The following is a 22,195-nucleotide window of genomic DNA, read 5'->3' on the forward strand; positions in this document are numbered from 1 at the left end:
AACATTGCACATCTGCATCAAAGTACGTTAATATTTTATGGAAAAAAAAAAAAAACTCAGATGTTCTTTCCCTGAACAAGGCAGCCAGATGTCAATGCACATGGAGAGTGGAGTGAAAATCCAGCTTGTATTTCCAAATGCATGGGATTTCAAATGCCATTCAGAAATGTGTTCGGCTTCCAGCATATCACCTTGGATGATGATGAGAGGTGTACACTGATTCATTATGCACACTTAAGCCAATAGCAGGAAACTTACACAACATCATTCTTCAGTGTATTCCATCCCCTTCACAGGAGAGCTGCTATCATCCATGCATGATTGCTCGTTGCATCTGATAAGAAAACCATTCAAGCCACCGCTACAAGGAAACATGAATGTAATGTTAATAAAACGTCCAATGTGCAATAAGTGGGTGTGTGCCTTGGAAATGCGTAATCCTGCTTGGCATGTAAGAACACCTTTTCTTACTGTCAATCTTCACTTTGTTTACGATCTGCTCATTCCCTGATACAAGCACACATCGACAACAAAGAGAAGAAACTTGCGATCCTAAATCATGACTGGCCAGAACGAAAATAACTTCGAGCCCCACAGCATTCCTTCGAATTTCTTCGTCCTACAATGTTTGGGGAAAGATAAAACACAATGTCAAAATCAAGTACTGACCAAAGCTTCATGTAGACTAATACCAACTACTGAACTGCTGTTACTGATACTTTTAACTTGTCTTCTAGTTTCTCAATCTCCGGAAGAAGGCGTTTCTCATCAATAAACTTCAGTACTGTAACACCCTGTAAGAAGTAAATTTCATGAAGATTATATCAGTACAAATGTCTAGGATCGATGCCCATGTGAATGAACTAATAATCTTAAAGATTGCATTCATAAACATGCAATTTCACCCACCTGCCACATATACCGCTTTCCGTCTGTATCACCTTCGAAATCTAATCCACGCAAGAAATTCAAGATGTTAATCACACTGGTGGTATGGCATGTCCAATGCATATGGAGGAAGGAGAGGATAGAAAAAGAGATGAGGAGAGAATCAGAGAGGAAGGAGAGAGGTAGGGGAATGGTGCAGCAATGGGATCATCTATTATAAGACTATAATAAACATTTTATCACAGTGTGTGAACCACCCGATCTGTGGGGCCCACCATGTTGTATGTGAAATTGACCCCATCCAACAGGGAAGAACTTTTCTGCTCGCTCCGTGCATACATATATCAGAATGATAAAAGACTCAAATTACACCTAAAACCTCCCAGTTCACGCATTGTGGCATGCTTGAGTTTTCTTCTTTTCTTTGTATCATCACTTCATCCTGACTATTCACACCTGATGAAGGGGCTTGCCGAAAGATAAACACCACGGTGGCCACATAACAAACATATGGCTGGTGTTCCATCCCAACTGTTCCCTGTGTTGGGGCCCAACTGAGCAGTAAGTATTCTGATTTTTGGCTGCAGGGCCTTGCATCGAGGAAAGCACCCAATGGATAAAGCAGATTTTGCACAAGAAACAATGTGATCCCACAGGCTTTAATGTTTTACATGCTGCAAACTATGCCATCCTTTTTATCATAAAATCTCAATGGTTCCCTGCCAAGCAGCTACATTTTTTTCTGACAAATTTACCCTGATGTAGAGCAGGTCGCAGACAGTTTCATAGCCAAGATGGATCAGAAAAGGCCCGGTCGATGACAGAAGTGATCCAGACCATCAGACCTTAGATCGGGCGTATCTCACAATCCGGAATGATTTATCGGGCATAAAATATATGATTTTGGTGTAGAACGAGCTACTTTAGCCACCCAACCTGCTATGCCGGGTTGTGCAAGCCGGATTTGCAAAATACCCCCGGATCGACGGTCATTTCCTTATTTTAATTCCGTTTTTACTATAAATAGTAAGTTTTAGTTTGATTATAACTCTTCATCCGTTGGCCTTTAGGAGTTGCGCCCAATGCAAAAGGAGCTTAGAATAATTAGGAGAACAACTTGGTGAAGCCAAATAGGACACTTACTATTTTTGGCCAAAAACCTTGCGCACTAGTAGACATCACAACCGTCTATAAATAGTAAGTTTACTATTTATTGTAAGTTGCAAATTCTAGGAGTTTTAGTTATAGTTTGCTTCTGATTTCTCTCCCATTGCTTGGTATCCCTATTTTAAGGGTTGTGAACTCGTTATTTTCATTCATCAATCAAATTACGAATTTATTATAATTTATTTCTATTCTTCTTACTTTCTTTCCTCATGGATTTGAGAAGTCTATGTGAGGAGTCCAGAGAAGCTCCGTGGATTCGGAGTAATTATTCTTGAGGAAGACGGTGATCGACCTCATCACATTCATCCCTACGCCATACCCTCTCTTAACTAATGCATGAAGACTAAATGTGAGGGTAAAATTGTCCAAATCAATTGGTGCTATATTAGTAGAAAAAACTAGTAAACTACAGTCAGTTAAAAAATAAAGGGTCTTACCAGAGGGGTAGAAATCTATGATATTTGAATCCGGACAAGTCATTAGGGTCCTATATGCTTCTGGAAGTGCATCGGCACTGCAACAAAAGATGTTAAGTCATGTCTAATGAAACACAGAATGATAGAAGAATCCCACAAATGGATACTTACCTTCTTGGCGGAAGGACGGCCATAAGGAGTGAACGGTTTAAAGGAGTTCCCAACTGAAAATTTATCCGCGAACGACCGAGGCCGTTGAAATCGGAAGCAAATGGACCATAGTGGTTATCGTAATACCTGAAATCCCAATAACGAACTTCTTTAAACTGGACAATGGACAAGTACATCTGAACAATTTCTAGGAGAGCTCCATTGAACAACCTATCAACCTATCTTACCAGCTCCATGAGCATAATCCTTCGAAATAATAGCGAAGAACCCAACATAGCCCTTCCACATATTTTTGAACCTATAAACCAAAATGCAGCAGATTAATGGAATCAGACAATTGACCAATGAAAGATGCCGATGTAGCATTGGGATGGAAGAACTGTATTAGCTACATAGCAGCAATGAGGACAGTGATTCAATGATAAATGCTGCTCTACTGTTAAATACTCTTAAATTGAGAAGAAACAGACCACAACCGATTACATCTTTTTATTGAAATTGGAGGTTTTAGATCAGGGAAAACCTGTATAGTGTACTTTACAAAACACATTCGTTTATATTTAGGTGTCATAAGCTAGGAGATACGTTGACCAACATGCCAAATGGTAGGATGCCTCACTCAACTCAAAACTTGGCTGAGGCAACTCAACTAGGTAAGATTTCAAGCCGAGTCATTGGGAAACTCAAACTGCACTTGGAGACTCTTTCAGTCAACTAGACATGACTCGGAGGACAGGAATGTGTTTCAAACACCCAACCCTACCTAAGGTATGCAACACCCTTAATCAACGAGGCAACCTAAATTTAGCTATTTCAAAAGTCTATTTACATTCCCAATATTTTCAATTTAGGATAATTAAATATCAAAATGATATGGGTCGAGTCTTTAAGTTAACCCACTCTAGAAGAACAACCAGTGAAGTCGAGTCTAGTTTATGGGTTTTTAAACAATGATTGGAGGCTGCAAACAGCTTGTGAAATTAGTTGGCCACTTGACACCAAGGAGTTTGCTTCATCCCAATATGACTGCTAGATGGGATAGTTGTGGAATGCATATATTTGAACAACAGTTATTAGTGCACCATGAAATCATAATATTATTATTAGTGTGACTATTTTCATCTTTTATTTATGAAATAAATCCCAATAGGTGTCTGTTATTCTCAAGCTCCAAAGTTTACTTCATCCTATTATGTCGTTCAAAGCGGTTTCGAAGCTTGAAAATGCATGGGTTTTGATTTTCATATGCTTAGATTCAGTTGGAGGGATTATAAGCATTCAAAGGAGTAAACAGTAATTTGTCTATCTATATATCTATGATATAGGGACATTAGCAATTTCCCCAATGCTTTTTAAATGATTCATCAAATCAAAGGTGGGAAGTTGGCAATGACCCCAATGGTATTAAATGATTCATGGAATGGCCAATCATCAATAAGAAGGCAACTTCAAATGTTTGAAGCGTGAAGTAAAGCTGCAATAGACTGTGGTGCAGGAGTGACACAAGGATGAACGTGATGAGGTTGATCACCATCTTCCTCAAGGATAACAACTCAGAATCCACGGAGCTTCTCTGGACTCCTCATAGAGACTTCTCGAATCCACGAGGAAAGAAAACAAGAAGTATAGAAATAAATTCTAATAAATTCGTAATTTGATTAATGAATGAAATAAATGAGTTCACAACCCTTTAAATAGGGATACCAAGCAATAGGAGAGAAATCAGAAGCAAACGATAACTAAAACTCCTAGAATTCGCAACTTACTATAAATAGTAAACTTACTATTTATAGACGGTCGTGATGTCTACTAGTACGCAAGGTTTTCGGCCAAAAATAGTAAGTGTCCTATTTGGCTTCACCAAGCTATTCTCCTAATTATTCTAAGCTCTTTTCGCTTTGGGCGCAACTCCTAAAGCCCAACAGATGAAGAGTCATAATCAAACTAAAACTTACTATTTGTAGTAAAAACAGAATTAAAATAAGGAAACGACCGTCGATCCGGGGGTATTTCGAAAATCCGGCTTGCGCAACCCAGCATATTGGGTGGTTAAAGTATCTCGTTCTACCCCAAAATCATATATTTTACGCTCGATAACTCATTCCGGATTGCGAGATATGCCCGATCTAAGGTCTGACAGTCTGGATCATTTCTATCGTCGACCGGGCCTTTTCTAATCCATCTTGGCCATGAAACTGTCCGCGACCCACTCTACATCAAGAAGGGAGTAAGCTAGCGTCTATTTCAAACTGTTAGAAGTATAAACAACTACGAAGCAGAGTGAGAGGTCAAGTCCAAAGCACGATTTGCAGCGGAAGCATGACAATGGACAGGATAAACAGATCGACGAATCTCAGCCATTGATCACAAAAGAAAGCAAGGGAACAAGAGGGGATTAGGGAATCCAAGGAAAATCAGAAAGTATTTGGATTGCAACTTACAATCCAAACACTCACCCAAATTCAACAAGGGCTATCAAGCATCTTGTTCCATAAAAAGAAATTTTGTTCAAATTCAATCCAAAAATTCTTTACAACTACTGATGAGAATATTGATGCCAACCATTCATCGTGCCAAGCACCATATGAACAAGTTCCTATAACAGAGTGATGGACCCACATACACACTGCAACGTGTCCCGTGTCGGTATCGGTTGGCGTAACGGTGCCCTCCGAAACCGATACGGATACGGGGGCGTAACGGCGATACGGGTGCGTAACAGCGATACGGGGGCGTAACGGCCCGTAACGGCGCAATTTTTATTTTTTTTTGCCAAAAAAATATGAATAAATATGGATTAAATCCGGAATATTCTAAGCATTCCAAATATGCATTCATTTATAAATTGGAACATGTTTATGGTGGTGTAACGGTCCACTCTTTGGTGAGAAGTCGTATCGGACTGTCTGATTAATTTTTTAACCAGGTAACTTGAATTTGACTACAAAATTCATATATTTATTTTTTTTTAAATATGTAATTTATATACTTAACAACTTGATATCATTTCTCCCAATAGTTCTTTAAAAAAATGAAATTAAATTCAGGTAGATGGCGTTGCCAATTTGGGGCTGACTTGGAGGACCAATCTATTCTCCAAATCAGCCTCAAATTCATGTCATTTATTATCATTATCCCACTTATAAATTGGTGGACATTTATTGGATAGTGAATCATAAAAATAAAATAAAATTAAAATTTAAAAAAAAATCAAAAAGGCCCTATTTTAAAAAATAAAAGCTCACAAATTAACAATTAAAACTATTCAAATAATTTGATTCTGGCATTGTGAGTTAGCAATTGCAATCCATAATTTAATTGTCAAATTTTAGGTTAATGTCTCGTGTACAATTTTTTAAGGCTTGAATTAGGAGGGACTCAGATGTAAAGTGCAGCACACGTGTCAAAGTTTTTTGGGCCCCACTCGTGATGAATGTGTTATATCCACACCGTCCATCCATTTTGCCAAATAATTTTAGGGCATGAGCCCAAAAATGAGGCACATACAAAGCTCAGGTGGATCGTACCATAAAAAACAACAATAATTAAATGTTCACCGTTAAAAATTTATTCGGGGCTAGAAAAGTTTTAGATCAAGCTGACATGTGTGTTTTCCCTTCATCCACGTAAATGTGACCCAATTAATATGTTAGATTGAAAATAAACATTACAGTAGACTTTAAGAAAATTTTAATGGTGAGCATTCTATAACCACTATTTCTTATGGTGTGATCCACCTGAGATTTGGATATTACTAATTTTTTGAATCCTGACCTAAAATGACGTGGCAAAATGGATGGACGATATGGATAAAAAATATACATCATAGTGGGGCCCACTCGGGTCTGATCAGATTGGATGGAAAATAAACGTTACCGTGCGCCCTACGAGTTATTTAACCGTGAAAATCATTATCTTTGTTGCTATTTTTGGTGTGGTCCAGATGATCTCTGGATATAATTCATTTTTTGGGTGGTGCTCTAAAATGATCTCTGAAAATAGATGAACGGTGTAGATGTAATAAATACATCACTGTGGAGCCCATATAACTTTGATCTCCTTTGAACCGTTCGTACAACTCGGAGCTCGAGGAGTGTCAGCGCTCGTCTTTGTGTGACACGTACCTACAGCAGTCAGCAGCTAGCTGCTGCAAATTTTTTAAAAAAAATGGAGAGAGAGGGAAACGAAAAAAAAAAGAGGGAAAGAAGAGAAAAGAAAAAAAGAGGGAAAGGGGGAAAGAAGAGATTGAGAGAGAGTGTGTGTGAGAGAGAGAGAGGAAGAAGAAGAAGAAGAAGAAGAGGAGGAAGAAGAAGAAGAAGAAGAAGAAGAAGAAAGAGAAGAAGAAGAAGAAAAGAAAGGAAAAAAGGTAAGTTTTTTTTGCTTTTTTATTTTTTGTTTTGTTTTTTTTTTAAAGGCCCGTATCGCGTAACGGGTCCCACCGTTACCGTTACGTATCGGCCGTTACGGCCGATACGTAACCGATTTGGGATACCATGATACACAGTACAATGGGACGTCCCACAGAAGTGCACACAAAAAAAAATTGTATAGGCCAATGATAATTGTTCTATGTTGGGTCCAAGCACAGAAAGTGTTCACTATTTGATTGAGAAAACAAGTCAGTACCAGCAGCAGGTGTTGGCAAAGAAGCAGAACATAAGTACATAACAGAACCACATGATTTCCAATTTCTAATATGCATGCATCGAAAGGAGCACCAATGTACAGAGGAGATATTAAAGGAACGTGTGGTTAGACACCAATAACAAAATCACGGTGGATGAGAACAGTTACAATAATTAAAGACCAGTGTCCAAATATCAAGGCAGATAAGATACAATTTCTTTTCGTTTGCTTTCAATTTCATCAGGCTTTTCTACCGAAAATTTTGCCTTATAATATCGAGCTTTCCAACCTTCAGAACAAAGATTGACCTGTAGCAAAGACACACAAACCAATGATCCATTTAGAACAACAGAACATGGTTCTTGCTTTCATGAATTAGAAAAACTAACATTACAAAACATATACACCACATTAAAGGGGACCTAATCAAAAGATTAGAATCACAGTGTATCCAGCCTCATGTAAGAAATTTATGTGATCCCAACCATCCATCATTCCAAAAGGTCAGCCCCACATATACAATATATTGGTATGGGCTGGCCTATGACTCTATTAAGCACTGTATTTTTCCTGACATCAGGCATCATATGTTTCTTCGTATGCATGCAACCCACCCAAAACCAAATGAACCTAACCTTATCTGGGTTACCATTTTTGAACAGGTCCGATTTCCGTCGAAGAATTTCTTTTAGTTTCTGCTTCAATTCCTTGGAATTGTTCAAAACCTAGAAGATACAAAAAGAATCATGCGAATACTAGTAGGAAATTAGGACACATCTCAAAAAGTACTTCAATGGAGAGACTCAGAACTGTTTCACAATATGTGCCTGTCGATATAGAAAGCAGGAACCAAAAACTCGTAAGATGAAGATGGAGATGGACTGATGGACGTACATCAGTTTCCGAACATCTGATGGTCGAAAGACCATTAGACTCCAATGATGGGGCATTTGGTAGGTATTTAGAATTTACTTCCTGAATGATAATGTACTGCAGCATTAGTTTCATGACACTCCAAATGAAAGGTAATGCACTAAGAGCATGGAGGGTGATGGATGTCCGATTCTCACCCCATTATCCACATCTTCGTCACCCATGGCTTGAAACATCTCACGCACAACACGTTCGAGATTACGCTGCAACACCCAAAAGAGAAAAAAGCATGGATCACCCAAGCTGTCCAAGAAAAAATCCTTTAGGGCCCATTTGGATACCACCAAAAAAGTTACTTTTTCAACTTACAGAGGTAGATAAGTAACTTTGAGTTAAGTAAGTTTGGTTTATGATCAATTTATAAGTAGCTTTTTTATTTAAAGTTACCTAACCACTTCAGTTTAATTAGTAGAAATCAAGATAAGCTACTTAATGCCTAAGTAGCTTGTCTTAAGTAACTTTCGCTCCAAATGTCCCCTTAGCGAGAACAGTGATATTTTGACTGCAACTATAGAAGTTCTACAATAAATTACAAGAATGTCAACCAAAGAAGATTTAAAAGTTGATAACAGATGATATTTTTTCTTCAAAAAATAAAAATATAGAACCCTCCTTTGAGCTTTACACTATGGGTGGAAGTGATGGCTTCATGTCCAAAAGTGTGGGAGGACACAATACCACGTAGAGTTCAAGTTTCCCAAGGACATGTACTGAAAAAGTGTCATGGTTCTCCATAATTTACATTCTTTCAATAATTTTTATTCTGTAACTATATATGACTGTTTAAAAATATATGCACACACTAATAATAATAATTTAATGACGCATGGGAGGACGTGAGGTCGAGCACCGTCTTCCTCAAGAGGATAACTATTCCGAATCCACAGAACTTCTCTGGACTCCTCACAGAGACTTCTCGAATCCACGAGGAAAGAAAGCACAAAATAGAAATAAATTCTAATAAATTCGAAATTGATAAATGAATGAATAAAAACGAGTTCACAACCCTTTAAATAGGGGTACCAAGCAATGGGAAAGAAATCAGAATCAAACTACAACTCAAACCCCTAGAATCCGCGACTTACTATAAATAGTAAACTTACTATTGATAGACGGTCGTGATGTCTACTAGTGCGCAAGGTTTTCGGCCAAAAATAGTAAGTGTCCTATTTGGCTTCACCAAACCGTTCTCCTAATTATTCTAAGCTCTTTTCACGTTGGGCACAACTCCTAAAGCCCGACGGATGAAGAGTTATAATCAAACTAAAACTTACTATTTATAGTAAAAACGAAATTAAAACAGGGAAACGACCGTTGATCCAGGGGTTTTTCGCAATTCTGGGCTGCGCAACCCAGCATAGCTGGGTTGGTTGGCTAAAGTAGCTCGTTCTACCCCAAAATCATATATTTTACGTCAGGTAACTCATCCCGGATTGCGAGATACGCCCGATCTAAGGTCCGATGGTCCGGATCACTTCTGTCGCCGACCGGGCCTTTTCTGATCCATCTTGGCCATGAAACTGTCCGCGACCCGCTCTACATCATTTAATTACTAAAATTCGCATTCACTCAAATAAAGACTTGTTCGATTCTTCAAATCAACCCAACCAAACAAAACGTCGAGTCAATCAGAGTTTCCGAGTTTTGCATGGCAAAAGGAATGAAGACAGGAGTGTCAAACATGAATCAGCAAATCTAAAATGCAAAAAACGCAAATCATGCAAAAAGATGTGCATATATGGCATACCTTCCGTATCTCTGATCTTTTCTTGAAAATTTTATCTTCACAAGAACCAACAGCAAGGATTAGCCGTTCTACTCTTTTGAATTTTATATAGGCAGCATGTTTATCTTGCAACTGATCATGAACAGAAGTAACACCAATCAGTGTTTTCTACTTCTTGAAATCAATTGCATACAGTCCGTTAACATTCCATGGCAAAGCACGGAATGAAAATGTAACTTATGCCCATTCAAACAATGCCACCAAGCATCATAAAACCGGCTTGGAAAGTGCAGAATCCCAGTGCCGCATTGAGTGATTGGAGAAAGTGCATCAAGCTGGCCCGAAGTAGAAACAGGAATCACTAAGCAAGTGGCCAAATCAACCAGATTGGAAATTTCTGCAACCTTCCTACCACGCAACGCAAATATAGTAATTATCATGCACTCCTTATAACTACAAAGCACATAAAGATTAGTATTTTACTCTGCATGTATCGATGAGATATCCACCCATGCTTTTAAACTCCCTTTTGTAAACAGCGATTAGCAAATCTACCACGCCCTAAACAATGCAACGCACCATCCATTAAATATTCGTGAAAAACAAAAAGCAGAGAAGAGAGTTGGCAAATTCAACATTTGGTTGAGTGTGTCGATAGGGTGACCTGCTTCCAACTTACCAAGCATTTGGGGCGGCATAGAAAGAAAACCCCAAGTGGGCTGCTAATCATTTTTCTACTTTTCCACCATTAAATAATAATTTTAAAAGTTTTCTCAAATACACTCTGACATGTTGCAATGTGATATGTCCGAATTGTAGTCTTTGAATCTAGACCGTCTTCTAGCAATCAAAACCGATTATACAATGAGTCTCAATTTGTATGGTGGACAGCCACCATCACAAATTGGATTACTTTTCAACGATTTGAAATTGTGCTCTTTTTCTTTCCAAATTGACAGACACCATAACCTTTGTGTAATCAAGGTGTTGAAATATTTCGTTCTTACAACTTTTTTGGGCATCCCCTTCTGAGGGGGGCTATATCACACTAACGATCTGGGATCATCAAAAAGCCACAATCCCAATGCACAAAGTCATGACATATCATATTGCAATGTGTCAGGATGTATTTGAGCAAACCTCATAATTTCAGTCATTTTTAATTTGAAACATATAGAATTTTATTTTGACAAAATGAATAAGAAATGTTGAGTGCATTCACTCAATATATGGAGCTGTTGATCCAGAAAGCCTGACCTGAAAAATTATTGGCTGTTTTTTTGTCAATTGAACCAATTTCCGCTTCCTTTTAACCATTAATGTACTTCATACATACTTGGCCCACTTGATGAAGGTGCTGGCCAGATTTTTCAAAAATGTAATTAAAGCCACGGAGAATGCTTGAAGAGCAGCTCATCTATATTACACACATGGCTCATTTCACATGCACCAAGTCCACTTACAAAGTGCAATCGAGAAGCTGTAATTGAACTTGGCATTTAACAAAAGGCATTCCATCTAACCTAATTCCCCAGGAACTTCTATAAAAACCCTGGTATATGAACTTGATCCCATTAAGAACAGACATTCCAAATGCTTCTTCAAAATGCATTAGCACCAAAAAATGTAACTAGGGGCTATTATACAAACCTCATGAATTTCCAACGAAGGCAAGTGAGGCAAAAAATCATTTCCCATGAGGAAACACAGGAAGATGAAATCATCTACGATTCGCTCGAAGTCTATCAAGAAATCTTTGGGAGGTTCAGCAATTGTCATGTCGAGTTCCAAATATTCTCGTAATGTCCAAATATTCAAGAACTGCCAAAATGTACAAAACAAATCAATAAAGAACGATATGGAAGAGTTCACACACACATTCTAAATTAGAGGAATTTAAGGTTCTAAGGCTCCCAATTCTGAACTCATCGTGGGCTGTGGTGGTCACGCTTGTTGATCTAATCATTCTAATGAGTTGGTAGAGTGTATTTGGATTGGGAGAAGAAAGGAAAAGTGTAATGATTATCCAACAATGGATTCGCAAGAATTCCATGGGACTATTCAAACATGGATTCCATTTTTGGGATCTTATTTCAATAGTAAGTGGAAACCTCATTTTTTGTGAGACAATGCTCACATTGTATCTTTTACTCTGGAAATTGACTATTGAAAAGTGCAATGATTTGCTATGCGGAAACCACTACCATTTTTCTTTCCAATCGTTGTGTAACATCCCATCATGGGAGAAGTACCTCCTTTTCTTTTCTTCTGTTTTCCCTTAATACAATCAACCCCAGATGTCAATAGTTAATGTACACAATTTTCTTATATGGGGATTAGGCCAGAGTTCAGAAGGTCACAAACTTCCACTTTGGGAGAGTTTTAGGGAAATACCCACAAGAACAAAGATCATAGGGCTAGGATACCTCATCAAATTAATGATACACATAACAGTAAAAATATTTATGTGAAGAATGAAGCAATGGTATTTAGAGAGAGAGAGAGAGAGAGAGAGAGAGAGAGAGAGACCTGAAATGGCATCTTAGCTAACAAAGCACCACCATTGGCCTGATGGACCTTACCAAACCACCCTCTTGATTTTACAGAATATACGTTCTGCTTTGAAAGGGATGTTTCTAGGGACAATGTGCAGCTTGGTTGCTGCTCCAAGGTAGCTACATCCTGGTGTATCAACATAAAAAACAATAAATACTCCTTAATAAATGGCTTAGCAAATAATTCACCACTAAGAATCCATACAAAAACTATCTGTGATATGGATTTCCATAATTTCTTGCTCTCTTTGATTTTTTGCAGACCGTGTTACTTTTTTTCTAATTTTAAAGTTTTTTTAATGATTTTGGCAACTCAACCAATACAGGGTGAGCCGTAACAGCATCTGCAATACAACTCATTCCTGTACCTCAGTAAGTCCAACTGTAAAACTTAGACCTCAACACCACATCAATGAGGGTGCGTCCATATCTGGACAAGAGTAAGGGAATTGGATTAGGGTCCTATCAAATTTTGATACTTGTATGTTATATGAATTGCCAGATAAAAATCCAATTGGACTGGGATATCCCGCAGGATCCTGTCAGATCTAATTTCAAGCACAAATTACGATACAAAATGGCCTTGGAGGCTTGGATACAAAGAGGTTCGGAATTAGAATCCCACACCTGAAGATTGCTTTTATATGATTTAAATGATAAATATAATCAAATAAAGGAAAAGACTACAAATTCATAGATCTGATCCCGACCTGATTTATTTTCATGGGCCTGAATCCAACCCCAATTAGTAAAACTGATTAAATTAGGTCAGTCAGTACGGGTGCACATGCTCCGACATATTCATCCTTAGATTAGCAGATGGCTAAACAGGCCTTCAACCAAGAAACCAAGCATTGAGTCCCATCGAAAGGGTGTAATTACAGTTAGCAGTTTACTTTCGAACCAATTTCCTTAACCTGTTAGTTCACATCACTAGCCTATTTGGTCCTCCAATGAATATCGAAATTTACTTACATTATGTGAAGCCTTTGCTTGCTTTAAAAAAGGAAAAAAAGGACATGTCACGACCGGCCAAACTTTACTGTAAACTAGAAACTAGTGAGAAAAAATCAGTTTATTCAAGACATTGCTTATAAACTAGTTTTCACTTCAACATTAGCAAGTTTCTTAAAGAGTAGACACTAAACTCACCTCCCTCAATATAGAGAAATGAACTTCATGTGTAGCTAAAGCCGACATTATCAGATCTGCATCCTGCAAGTCAAAAAATCCACAACTTCAGTGAAAAGAGTAATTGCAACTGAAACTCGTAACCCATCAATTTATGTGGTGCATTCCAGTGGCACCAGTGCTACTGACGAAAGCTAACGCTGGTGCCAGGCAAATGTGTGGTCCAATGATGCGTTTGCAGAAGTCATCCCATCCATAAGATCTGTAACCTCGGAAACCTCCAGAGCCCTAGAAATCATACTGATCCAAAACTCAGATCGGCCACAGCACAGGGAACAAATTCAGAGGGAAAAATGCCTAGCACTGATACGGGTAAGGCACCCACCATGTTGTAAGCTTACTGTGGAACCAGAACCACTGGAGTGTCTCTCAAATAATAGAAGCCTACTATCTATGGCTCATTCAAGCAGCACTAAAATCAGTCATACCAGGCCATACAGGCAGTGGCGAGTGTTCGGATTGTATCCATCACGATTCCGTTGTAGCCGTATAAATGACATTATCTCATGCTCTCCCTCACCAGAAACATTTGCATCGGACAGTATAACCTAAAAAAGAAATCAATTTGAAGAAAAATAATTTTAATTTGTTTTATGAGCATTCCGAGTAATCCTATGGAGAAAATTGAAGATGACCAACTAGAGTCCTACTCAGAAATCCTACTCTCACCAGTCACAATGAGTTTCCACATCCGGGCCGTTCAATGCATTCATCAAGCATTAATGTGATGGCAAGAAAAATCATCAGGCTGGCCACACGTATAAGAAAATATTGCATGATGTGGCCCACCCAATGACCTGAATGGCGCAATTTCCAAGCCATGGAACAGACACGACAAGTTCCACTGAAAGAACCGCATAGACCTCACAGAGTAGACACCTTAGCACAAGAACCTTAGGGCCCGTTTGAATAAAATTGCGCAAAAGGGGGGCTTTCAAAGAAGGGGTTTCAGGCTTGCTTTTACCATCAACTTGACAAAAACCAATTGGATTGGTTTTCATCAAGTCACCATTTGACGCCTATTCTATCAAGCAGGATGATGAAACAGGATTAGCAAAGTGCATCCAAACGCACACCAAAAACCCTAGTAGGGTTGGCTCAAAAGGAGATTTATGCCTCAATGGACTTTTCGAGGTTATGTCCAAACAACTCTTAGGCTCATTCGAAAAAACTCTTACCAACACAGTCCTGATTATTTCAAAATTCAACGCTTTACCAGTTATTAATGAAAAACAGGAAGAAAATTACAATTCCTAATACCATCAATGTAATTCAAAAATAATTTCCAATGTGATTCATCAATAAACCTTGATGTCTTTCCAACCCGGGTCATTGTTCAGCCTCGAATGAATATAGCATTTAAGCACCATTGACAATTTATCCATGAATTCAGTTCCTGGTGTAATAACATTTGGATCGGAAACCTCAGATTGCATTTTTGGAAGAATAACCTTCCCCTGGAGTTCGAACTCTCTTCTTAGTTTTTCCTCCTCGGCTTCCTAAACAACAATATAACTATTTCAAGATTAAGAACACATGTAAAGAAAAAGAACATTTAGTAAGACTTTTTGATTGTTTTCCTTAATTTTCAGAAGAAGAAAAAACAACATCAAATGAGTGCAGCAGTTCTATGGAACTGAAGAAAAACGCACCGCAAGTTCAGCATGTTTGGCAGTCTGGAAGCGGCGATATCTTTGCTGATTCAATTTGGCCCTTGGTGCTACTCCGTCTAGATGCAAATTTAAGCCAGTAAACCATTATAACACATACAACATAAATAAATGAAAGCTGTGAGCAGTTCCTTGAAGCAAAGATGGTATGAAGCATTGAAAGAGGATAATAAAAGTAAAGAAGTGTAACAGCGTCTATAAGATGACGAGTGTCATTACACTAACTCTACAATTATAGAAACAAATAACCAATCTGTTGTAGAATCCAAAATGAAGAAGAAGATGAATTGGACCTTCGTTCTAAAGAAAAAATAAAGAAATTAAAGGAACACAACTTGCAAATTTACTACTAATATAGTAAGAAGTCGAGTTAGTAATTTAGATAGTTAAAAATACAGGTTCATCTCAAATGGCCCCTTCCAATTTGATGTTGCTATGTGAGTAGTTTACTCACCCTCTCTCATGGAAGAATGTTGATTGCACGGTACATCTACAATGCATTCTTCCAATAGGTACTCATGGGGACAGCTAAACCATTCCCCCAATGGGCCACAACAAATATGAGCCATGCCAAAAGTCAATTTAGCCAGAAAATCCTAAAGAGTTCAATTTGAGAATGCACCCAACTTTTTTTTTGCCTCTGTTATGTCTGAGTATTGGAGCATCCAATCAGCCTGATTTTAGTGGGAGTGCCCCTTTCATGTTGTGGCTTATGGATGAGTGGTCAAGCTAAAAATACTAACCATGGTTTTAAATATTGGCTGATACATATCATGTATGTATAAAAGAAAAATCACTGGAAAAAAATAAAAATAAAAAATACACTATTATGTTATTTTCTTAATCCTTAAACAAAATATTAATGTCATGTATCAATGCATCAAAGTATGTCATGTATCAATACATATTAGTATGTCATGCAACAATACATATTAGTAGTATTTTTTATTGAATACACACACACACACAAAAGAATACAATATAAAATGTTATTTCAATTTTTTTTTTACCTTCAAAATTTTCACTCCGATATGTCCAATAAAAATCAGTCGTATCGACAATACAAGTATGTATCGTGAATCAGTGCCACTGAGATGAATACAATACCCGATAATTTGAACCATGATACTAACAACTCTTCCTTAGTTGCAATGTAAAACCAAAAACCTTAATTTTAATGTCAACAGAAATTATCTAAAGCAAAATCTCACTTCTTTTTTTTAAAATTTTTTCAAGAATCCTTAGAGAAAACTGAAATGAGATCAATGGGTGTGTAACTCACCTATGGCCATATACAAGAGCCTCCTCGGCCTCACTATGCGAAAGAGTCGATCAATGTATTCAAAAATGCTTTCAAAGACCTCGTTAAATGTTGTAGGAGGAAATAACTGCAACAACACAATCAAAGACCAAAACAGAAACTCAATACATGATTCTCTCTTATCACCAATTGCAGAACACAGACTACCAATTCCCTATCAAGAATCAATGCCTTTCTTCCATTTTAGATGATGGTTACAACTATCAGTCCCAAAACCTATGTCGTCCATGTGGGTCAACACCTTCGATCCTTAATCATATGTGGCTCAAACGATGATTGATCTAATCTTTGTCATCGATTTGTACAGTTGGGTTGGCATTGAATCAACATACTGACTAAACTAGCGATGAAGTTGAATGTTCCAATTTGGACAATAATGATGGTCAGTAGTGTGATTGGACCAATTCAAAAATGATTATATTACAAAAAAGTTGAATATCAGCAATCTAATTGGAGAGATATTGAATATGAACAATTACTGATTTGATTGTGCTGAAATTGGAGATGGTTTAATTAGACTGATATTAAAAATCAATGGTCCAATTGGACCTATGACAAAGTTGAAAGGTCTGATTCAAAAGATACTCTAATAAACAGTTTTATTTTACAAGTATCAAAGATGAACAATCCAATCAACCAAATTGAAGAGCAACAGGTCAGTCGGACCGTTATTGAAGTTGGAGATGAATGTTCCAGCTCAGCAGATCTTGAAAATCAAAGACCTGATTGGACTGATGATGAAACCAAATGGTCTGACTTGAATGATATTGATGCACAAAAAGCTAATTTGAATGATGTCAAGGATGAATGGCCTTATTCCTCCAAAATTAAAGATCAATGATCCAATCGACCAATATTTTAGAAGAGAAATCTTATTGTGTTGAAACTAGAGATAAATGGTCCGATTTATCAAACATTGAAGATCAGCGATCTAATTTGACTAACGTTTAAGCTGAATGGTTCTGTAGAACGATGCTAAAGATCAACGGTTAGATTGGACCAATATCAGAGATGTACGATTTGATCAGGCCAAAATTAGAAATGAATCATCCGGTTGGGCTGACCCAATAGTGGAGATGAATGATCTAATTGGACCAATGACAAAGTTTAAAAAAATATATATCATTGACCATCAATATCATCCCAATCAGACTATTCGTCTCTAATTTCGTCCCAATCAGACTGCTCATCTTTGATATGTTTTCAATCTAACCATTGATCTTCAAATATCGTTTGATTGAACCATTCGGCTTCAACATCAGTCCAGTCAAACCAATCTATGATATTTGTCCAATCAAACCATTCATTTCCAATTTCAGCACAATCAGATTACTCATCTTCAATATCAGTTCAATTGGAGCATCAATCTTCAATTTTGATCTGATCTAACCATTCATCTTTGATATCAATGAAATCAAACCATCAAATTGGACCATTCAACTACATCATAAGTCCAGGAGTTAATTTTTAATATTGGAACAATTGGACCATCAATGACAAAGACTAAACCAACCATTTTTGTGGCCACATCTATTATTATCGATCAAAGTATGGCCCACATGGACTTTAATTAACTATTAATCGTGTGGGCTCAACAATTGTCTGAATACAACACAGATAGGAGCAAGTCTTGAATATAGTCTTCTACAGTTTTTATGTCCATAAACTATTCCTTTACAACATTCAGATGCTCGTGATAAATTCATTCTGTAAAAAATGCTTGCGACATTAAATTGCTACTAAATCAAGTTAAGGAATGAAACAGACAAAGTCTATATATATATATATATATATATATATATATATATATTCTGATTGAATAACCAGCATCCCCACCTGTAGCTTGTTGGTAGAAAAAGAGTTTTGCAAGAAACCCAAGAAAAGGTGCAGAAAAAATACGGAACCGTCATGCTTATGGTGAGGCCCATCAATTTGAGGATGCTGATCACATAGCCAGGGTCCACTTACACTAACTGGGGGCAACAAGACCTTGTGGCCAAAATCTTCAATACCCATCATATAAAACGAACTAGAAATTAAAATCAAGAAAAGGAAGAAAGAAGATAACATGGTTATCCGGATGGCAGCAGGGATGGACGATGCCATTAATGTCAAGATAGAGATTATCGAATTCTATTCCATTTGGGTTGGGCTGAGTTGTATCAACAACCCCATCTCCTCCTCCTCTCTCTTCCCTTGCATTCACTACTATCTTTGGATACTTACTCACCAACCACCTATAGAACGATGGCTCTCTCTCTCTCTCTCTCTCTCTCTCTCTGAAAGACTCCCAACTATCACACTCTTTCTCTCTGACAACTTCTTCCTTTTGTGTACAATTCCTCTCCTTTATAAAGATGATGGGTTTCTATAATTTCCTTCCTTAACCAGGAAAAGGAACAGCTCTCACTCTCTGTTTCTACCAAAGTTATTCCTTCTATGTACCATTACACTCCTTTACCAAGATAAAGGATTGCTATCTTTCCGTGAGAAGGAAAAGCCACAGCTCCCTCTCTCTCTCTCTCTCTCTCTCTTTTCTCTTGAGAAGCAAAAGCAGGAGCTGGAGATGCAATATGAGTCACAGTAATAGCATCGATACTCACGTGGGAATATGAGCATCTATGGTCTTACACTTCAATCCCAAGCATCCAAGTCTTCGGGGCTGTCTTAGATGAGGCAAAGCCAACGGTTAGGATTTGTTTTCAGATCCTAACCTCTTATTAGTCGGCTACCCTTTGCTGAGTATAAATGGAAAATCTTCTCAAATATAAATCAGACCACCCACAGCATATCAAGCAAATGAATTAATGACTAGAAAATTAAAAATTAAAAAAGATAGTGGCCTATTTACTTTGCTCTTGTGACCCACCTGAATGGTGAAATTGTCTCATTTTTAGGGAAGAATATCATGGCATGAATTCCCAACGTTACAAAGAGCTCAAATCTCAAACACCTGTGTTACAACAAAATAAGAAATTAGTAGTATGGTAATAGAAAGGACCGTTAAAGAATGACCTTAAAAAGATCTTCTTCTTTTTCTTTTAATTTCTTTTTATTTACACCCACACCCTACACACCCACTCACACCACACGAACGCTCAATCCCTAGTATTAGTGTTGAAATAAAGCCTACCTACGAATGAGCCATGGAGTCATGCCCAAAAATTAAGCTTACATCCACTTCTCACGTTAAAATAAGAAAATGATAATAAACTTGCTGACTCAATTAGAAATAGAACATATTAGTAATAATATGTCATCAATGAGCAAAAAAAGGCAAAGACTCTTCATTGTGACAATTGGATGCTACTGCACAAGAAGAAGATACTTGAACTTAAGTCCACCGCCAACCTTTCATCTAATCTACAAAATCTGAACAACACATGAATTGAAGGAAATCATGATATAATGACATAGTTGTGTGATAAATATGCTTATTAAGAGCATGATAGCTAGATTAGAAAGAAAAAAATAATACCAAGGGCAAATGAAAGTATAAAAATGAGCTAAGTTGATAAGTCCTTTTTTTCAGATATTTTGAACTCACAAACTTAAACTTATCAAATAAAGAGGGGAACATGCATGAAACATACATTTAGAATTCCTTAATCAAATCGTCTAAGACACGAGACAAAGATACCTAAAAATTTTCCGACATGTCAGTGAAGAGGATAAATGCCTAATGATTAACAAAGCCATGATTGCCCATAGGAGCTTGCCTAGCCTTAGAAGTATGCCTACCACTCAGCCATAGCTACAGGGGACATATTGTGGATAGTTTGGATATTTATTTTATCTTCCATGTGTTGTGAAAAATATTGATTAAAAAATATTATACATATATATATATATATATATATATATATATATAAAAGTGTTTTTGAAACAAATTCGCAATTTGGCAGTTTTGGGAATAGTCTCATATCGAAAAGGACATAAGAAAAAATAATGTTTATATGTGAGGTATGGAGTACCATTATATTTCTTCGGTTGATCCGTAGAGTATCGGGGCTTGCGTGTTCCTGTGTGAAGCACTGGAACACCTGAGCACGTGCTCGGGCACGAGCACGGGCTCGGTGCGATGGCGTGGTGTTAAGGGTCAAATATTGCATATTATCCCAGATTTATATCTTGGTTTTATGAACATGATAATGCTTAATATTCTATTTTACTCATATTGTGAATTTGAGAGCTTGGATTGAAAAGGGTGCTAAAAGCTTGGATTTGATGTTCAAGAATCACCAAAGCAAGGGATGGATCTTAGGAAACCAAGATTGAAGAATTCACATGCCAAATATATAAGAAAATCAAGTGAGGAATGAAGCGAATCAAATATTTGAAGTGAAGAAAAGGAATCTTAAAATCGTCCTGAAAAAGCATATTCTAAAACTATGGGTTATTTTGTGAAATTGCACAGAGTGAAGTCTATTTTGGAAAACTGCAAAGAGTGAAGTCTATTTTAGCAAATTGCGTAAATTTAAGGTGGTTTCTAGAGTTTTCCAACTAGGTGCGAAAGCTAGAATTCCACAACTATAAATAGGACTCCTTACGATGTTCTTAGGCATCTTCTAGGGTTTAAGGAGTGGAGCAAAAAGGTGGAGAAGCCGTCGATAAATCTTACAAAATATCGATAAAATTTTATTTTTTATTTTTTAATCTTGCACCCGATAGTCATTCAAAAAATAATTCACACTATTGTTTGATAAGAATCCTATTCACAAAATTGGTAACAACTCAATTCAAAAAAAGAGGAAATGACCCAAGTGGCCCACTCCAACAAAAATTGACTATAACCCTCCTAACTAAACACTTCTCCCTCTTAAACTAGGACCCATACAAAAGAAATTACCCGGAACTTCAACTATTGGCTATGCCTTGCCTTGAATTGGCTACTTAGTATCTGCTCTTGTTCAACCTTCTTTTGAGCCCTTCCTACATATATTACAAACAACCAGATTCAATCCAAGAAAATAATAGTTTAGTCAAACCTTCATATATTACCAATAACCAGCTCAAATCCATGAAATGTGAATAGTTTAATCAACTGAAACCAATTAACAAAATAAAATATTAGAATTCATCCTAGCCATTAGAGGTTTGGGTAAGAGCGTTTCTTAACTTCATAGCATTCACTGGGAGAGCACAATACAGTTTGAAAAGATCTTTAGATGTTGGAATCAATACATAACAGCGCAATGCAATCTGCATTTAATGCACTAGTGTCTAACGACATGACCAAAGGAAAGTGAAGGAACTGGGAAATTCCTACTTCCCAACAATCCGAACTCTTTTATGAGCAGGGATAATGCATCAAGTTCAGCTAAGTTGGACCGTAGGTTATTATCCAGCTAGTGGACAACTTCTAACCTGTCGTGCATGCAACATCCAACTTGTCCAAAAGGTGGGCCTACCATGAGGAGCACCTTGTGCAAAAATCAGCACAATCCATGCATCAGATGAACCCTATATGTATAGATGCCCTGGCCCGTCATTCAGGCTGGTCCCACATGCATGTTGACTGTTTGGGACCA

The 22,195-nt window shown here is 37.4% G+C and overlaps 1 protein-coding gene across 1 annotated transcript; it reads right to left on the reverse strand.

Moving 5' to 3' along the window:
* Nucleotides 1-264: 264 nt before the first annotated feature.
* On the reverse strand, nt 265-21,658 carry LOC131234626 (5'-3' exoribonuclease 3-like). The gene is made up of 22 exons (XM_058231553.1): nt 21,653-21,658; nt 18,733-19,032; nt 16,626-16,731; nt 15,326-15,402; nt 14,981-15,172; nt 14,102-14,221; nt 13,635-13,697; nt 12,457-12,609; nt 11,542-11,748; nt 10,411-10,488; nt 9,949-10,059; nt 8,339-8,404; nt 8,163-8,243; nt 7,904-7,993; nt 7,481-7,576; nt 2,870-2,940; nt 2,643-2,768; nt 2,493-2,569; nt 910-950; nt 720-794; nt 462-619; nt 265-361 (listed from the first exon to the last, which is right to left on the reverse strand). The coding sequence occupies exons 1-22, from the start codon at nt 21,656-21,658 to the stop codon at nt 265-267; spliced, it is 2,391 nt and encodes a 796-aa protein (XP_058087536.1).
* Between the last annotated feature and the right edge of the window lie 537 nt (nt 21,659-22,195).

Source organism: Magnolia sinica, chromosome 19 (genome assembly GCF_029962835.1).
Source record: "Magnolia sinica isolate HGM2019 chromosome 19, MsV1, whole genome shotgun sequence".
NCBI lineage: Eukaryota > Viridiplantae > Streptophyta > Magnoliopsida > Magnoliales > Magnoliaceae > Magnolia > Magnolia sinica.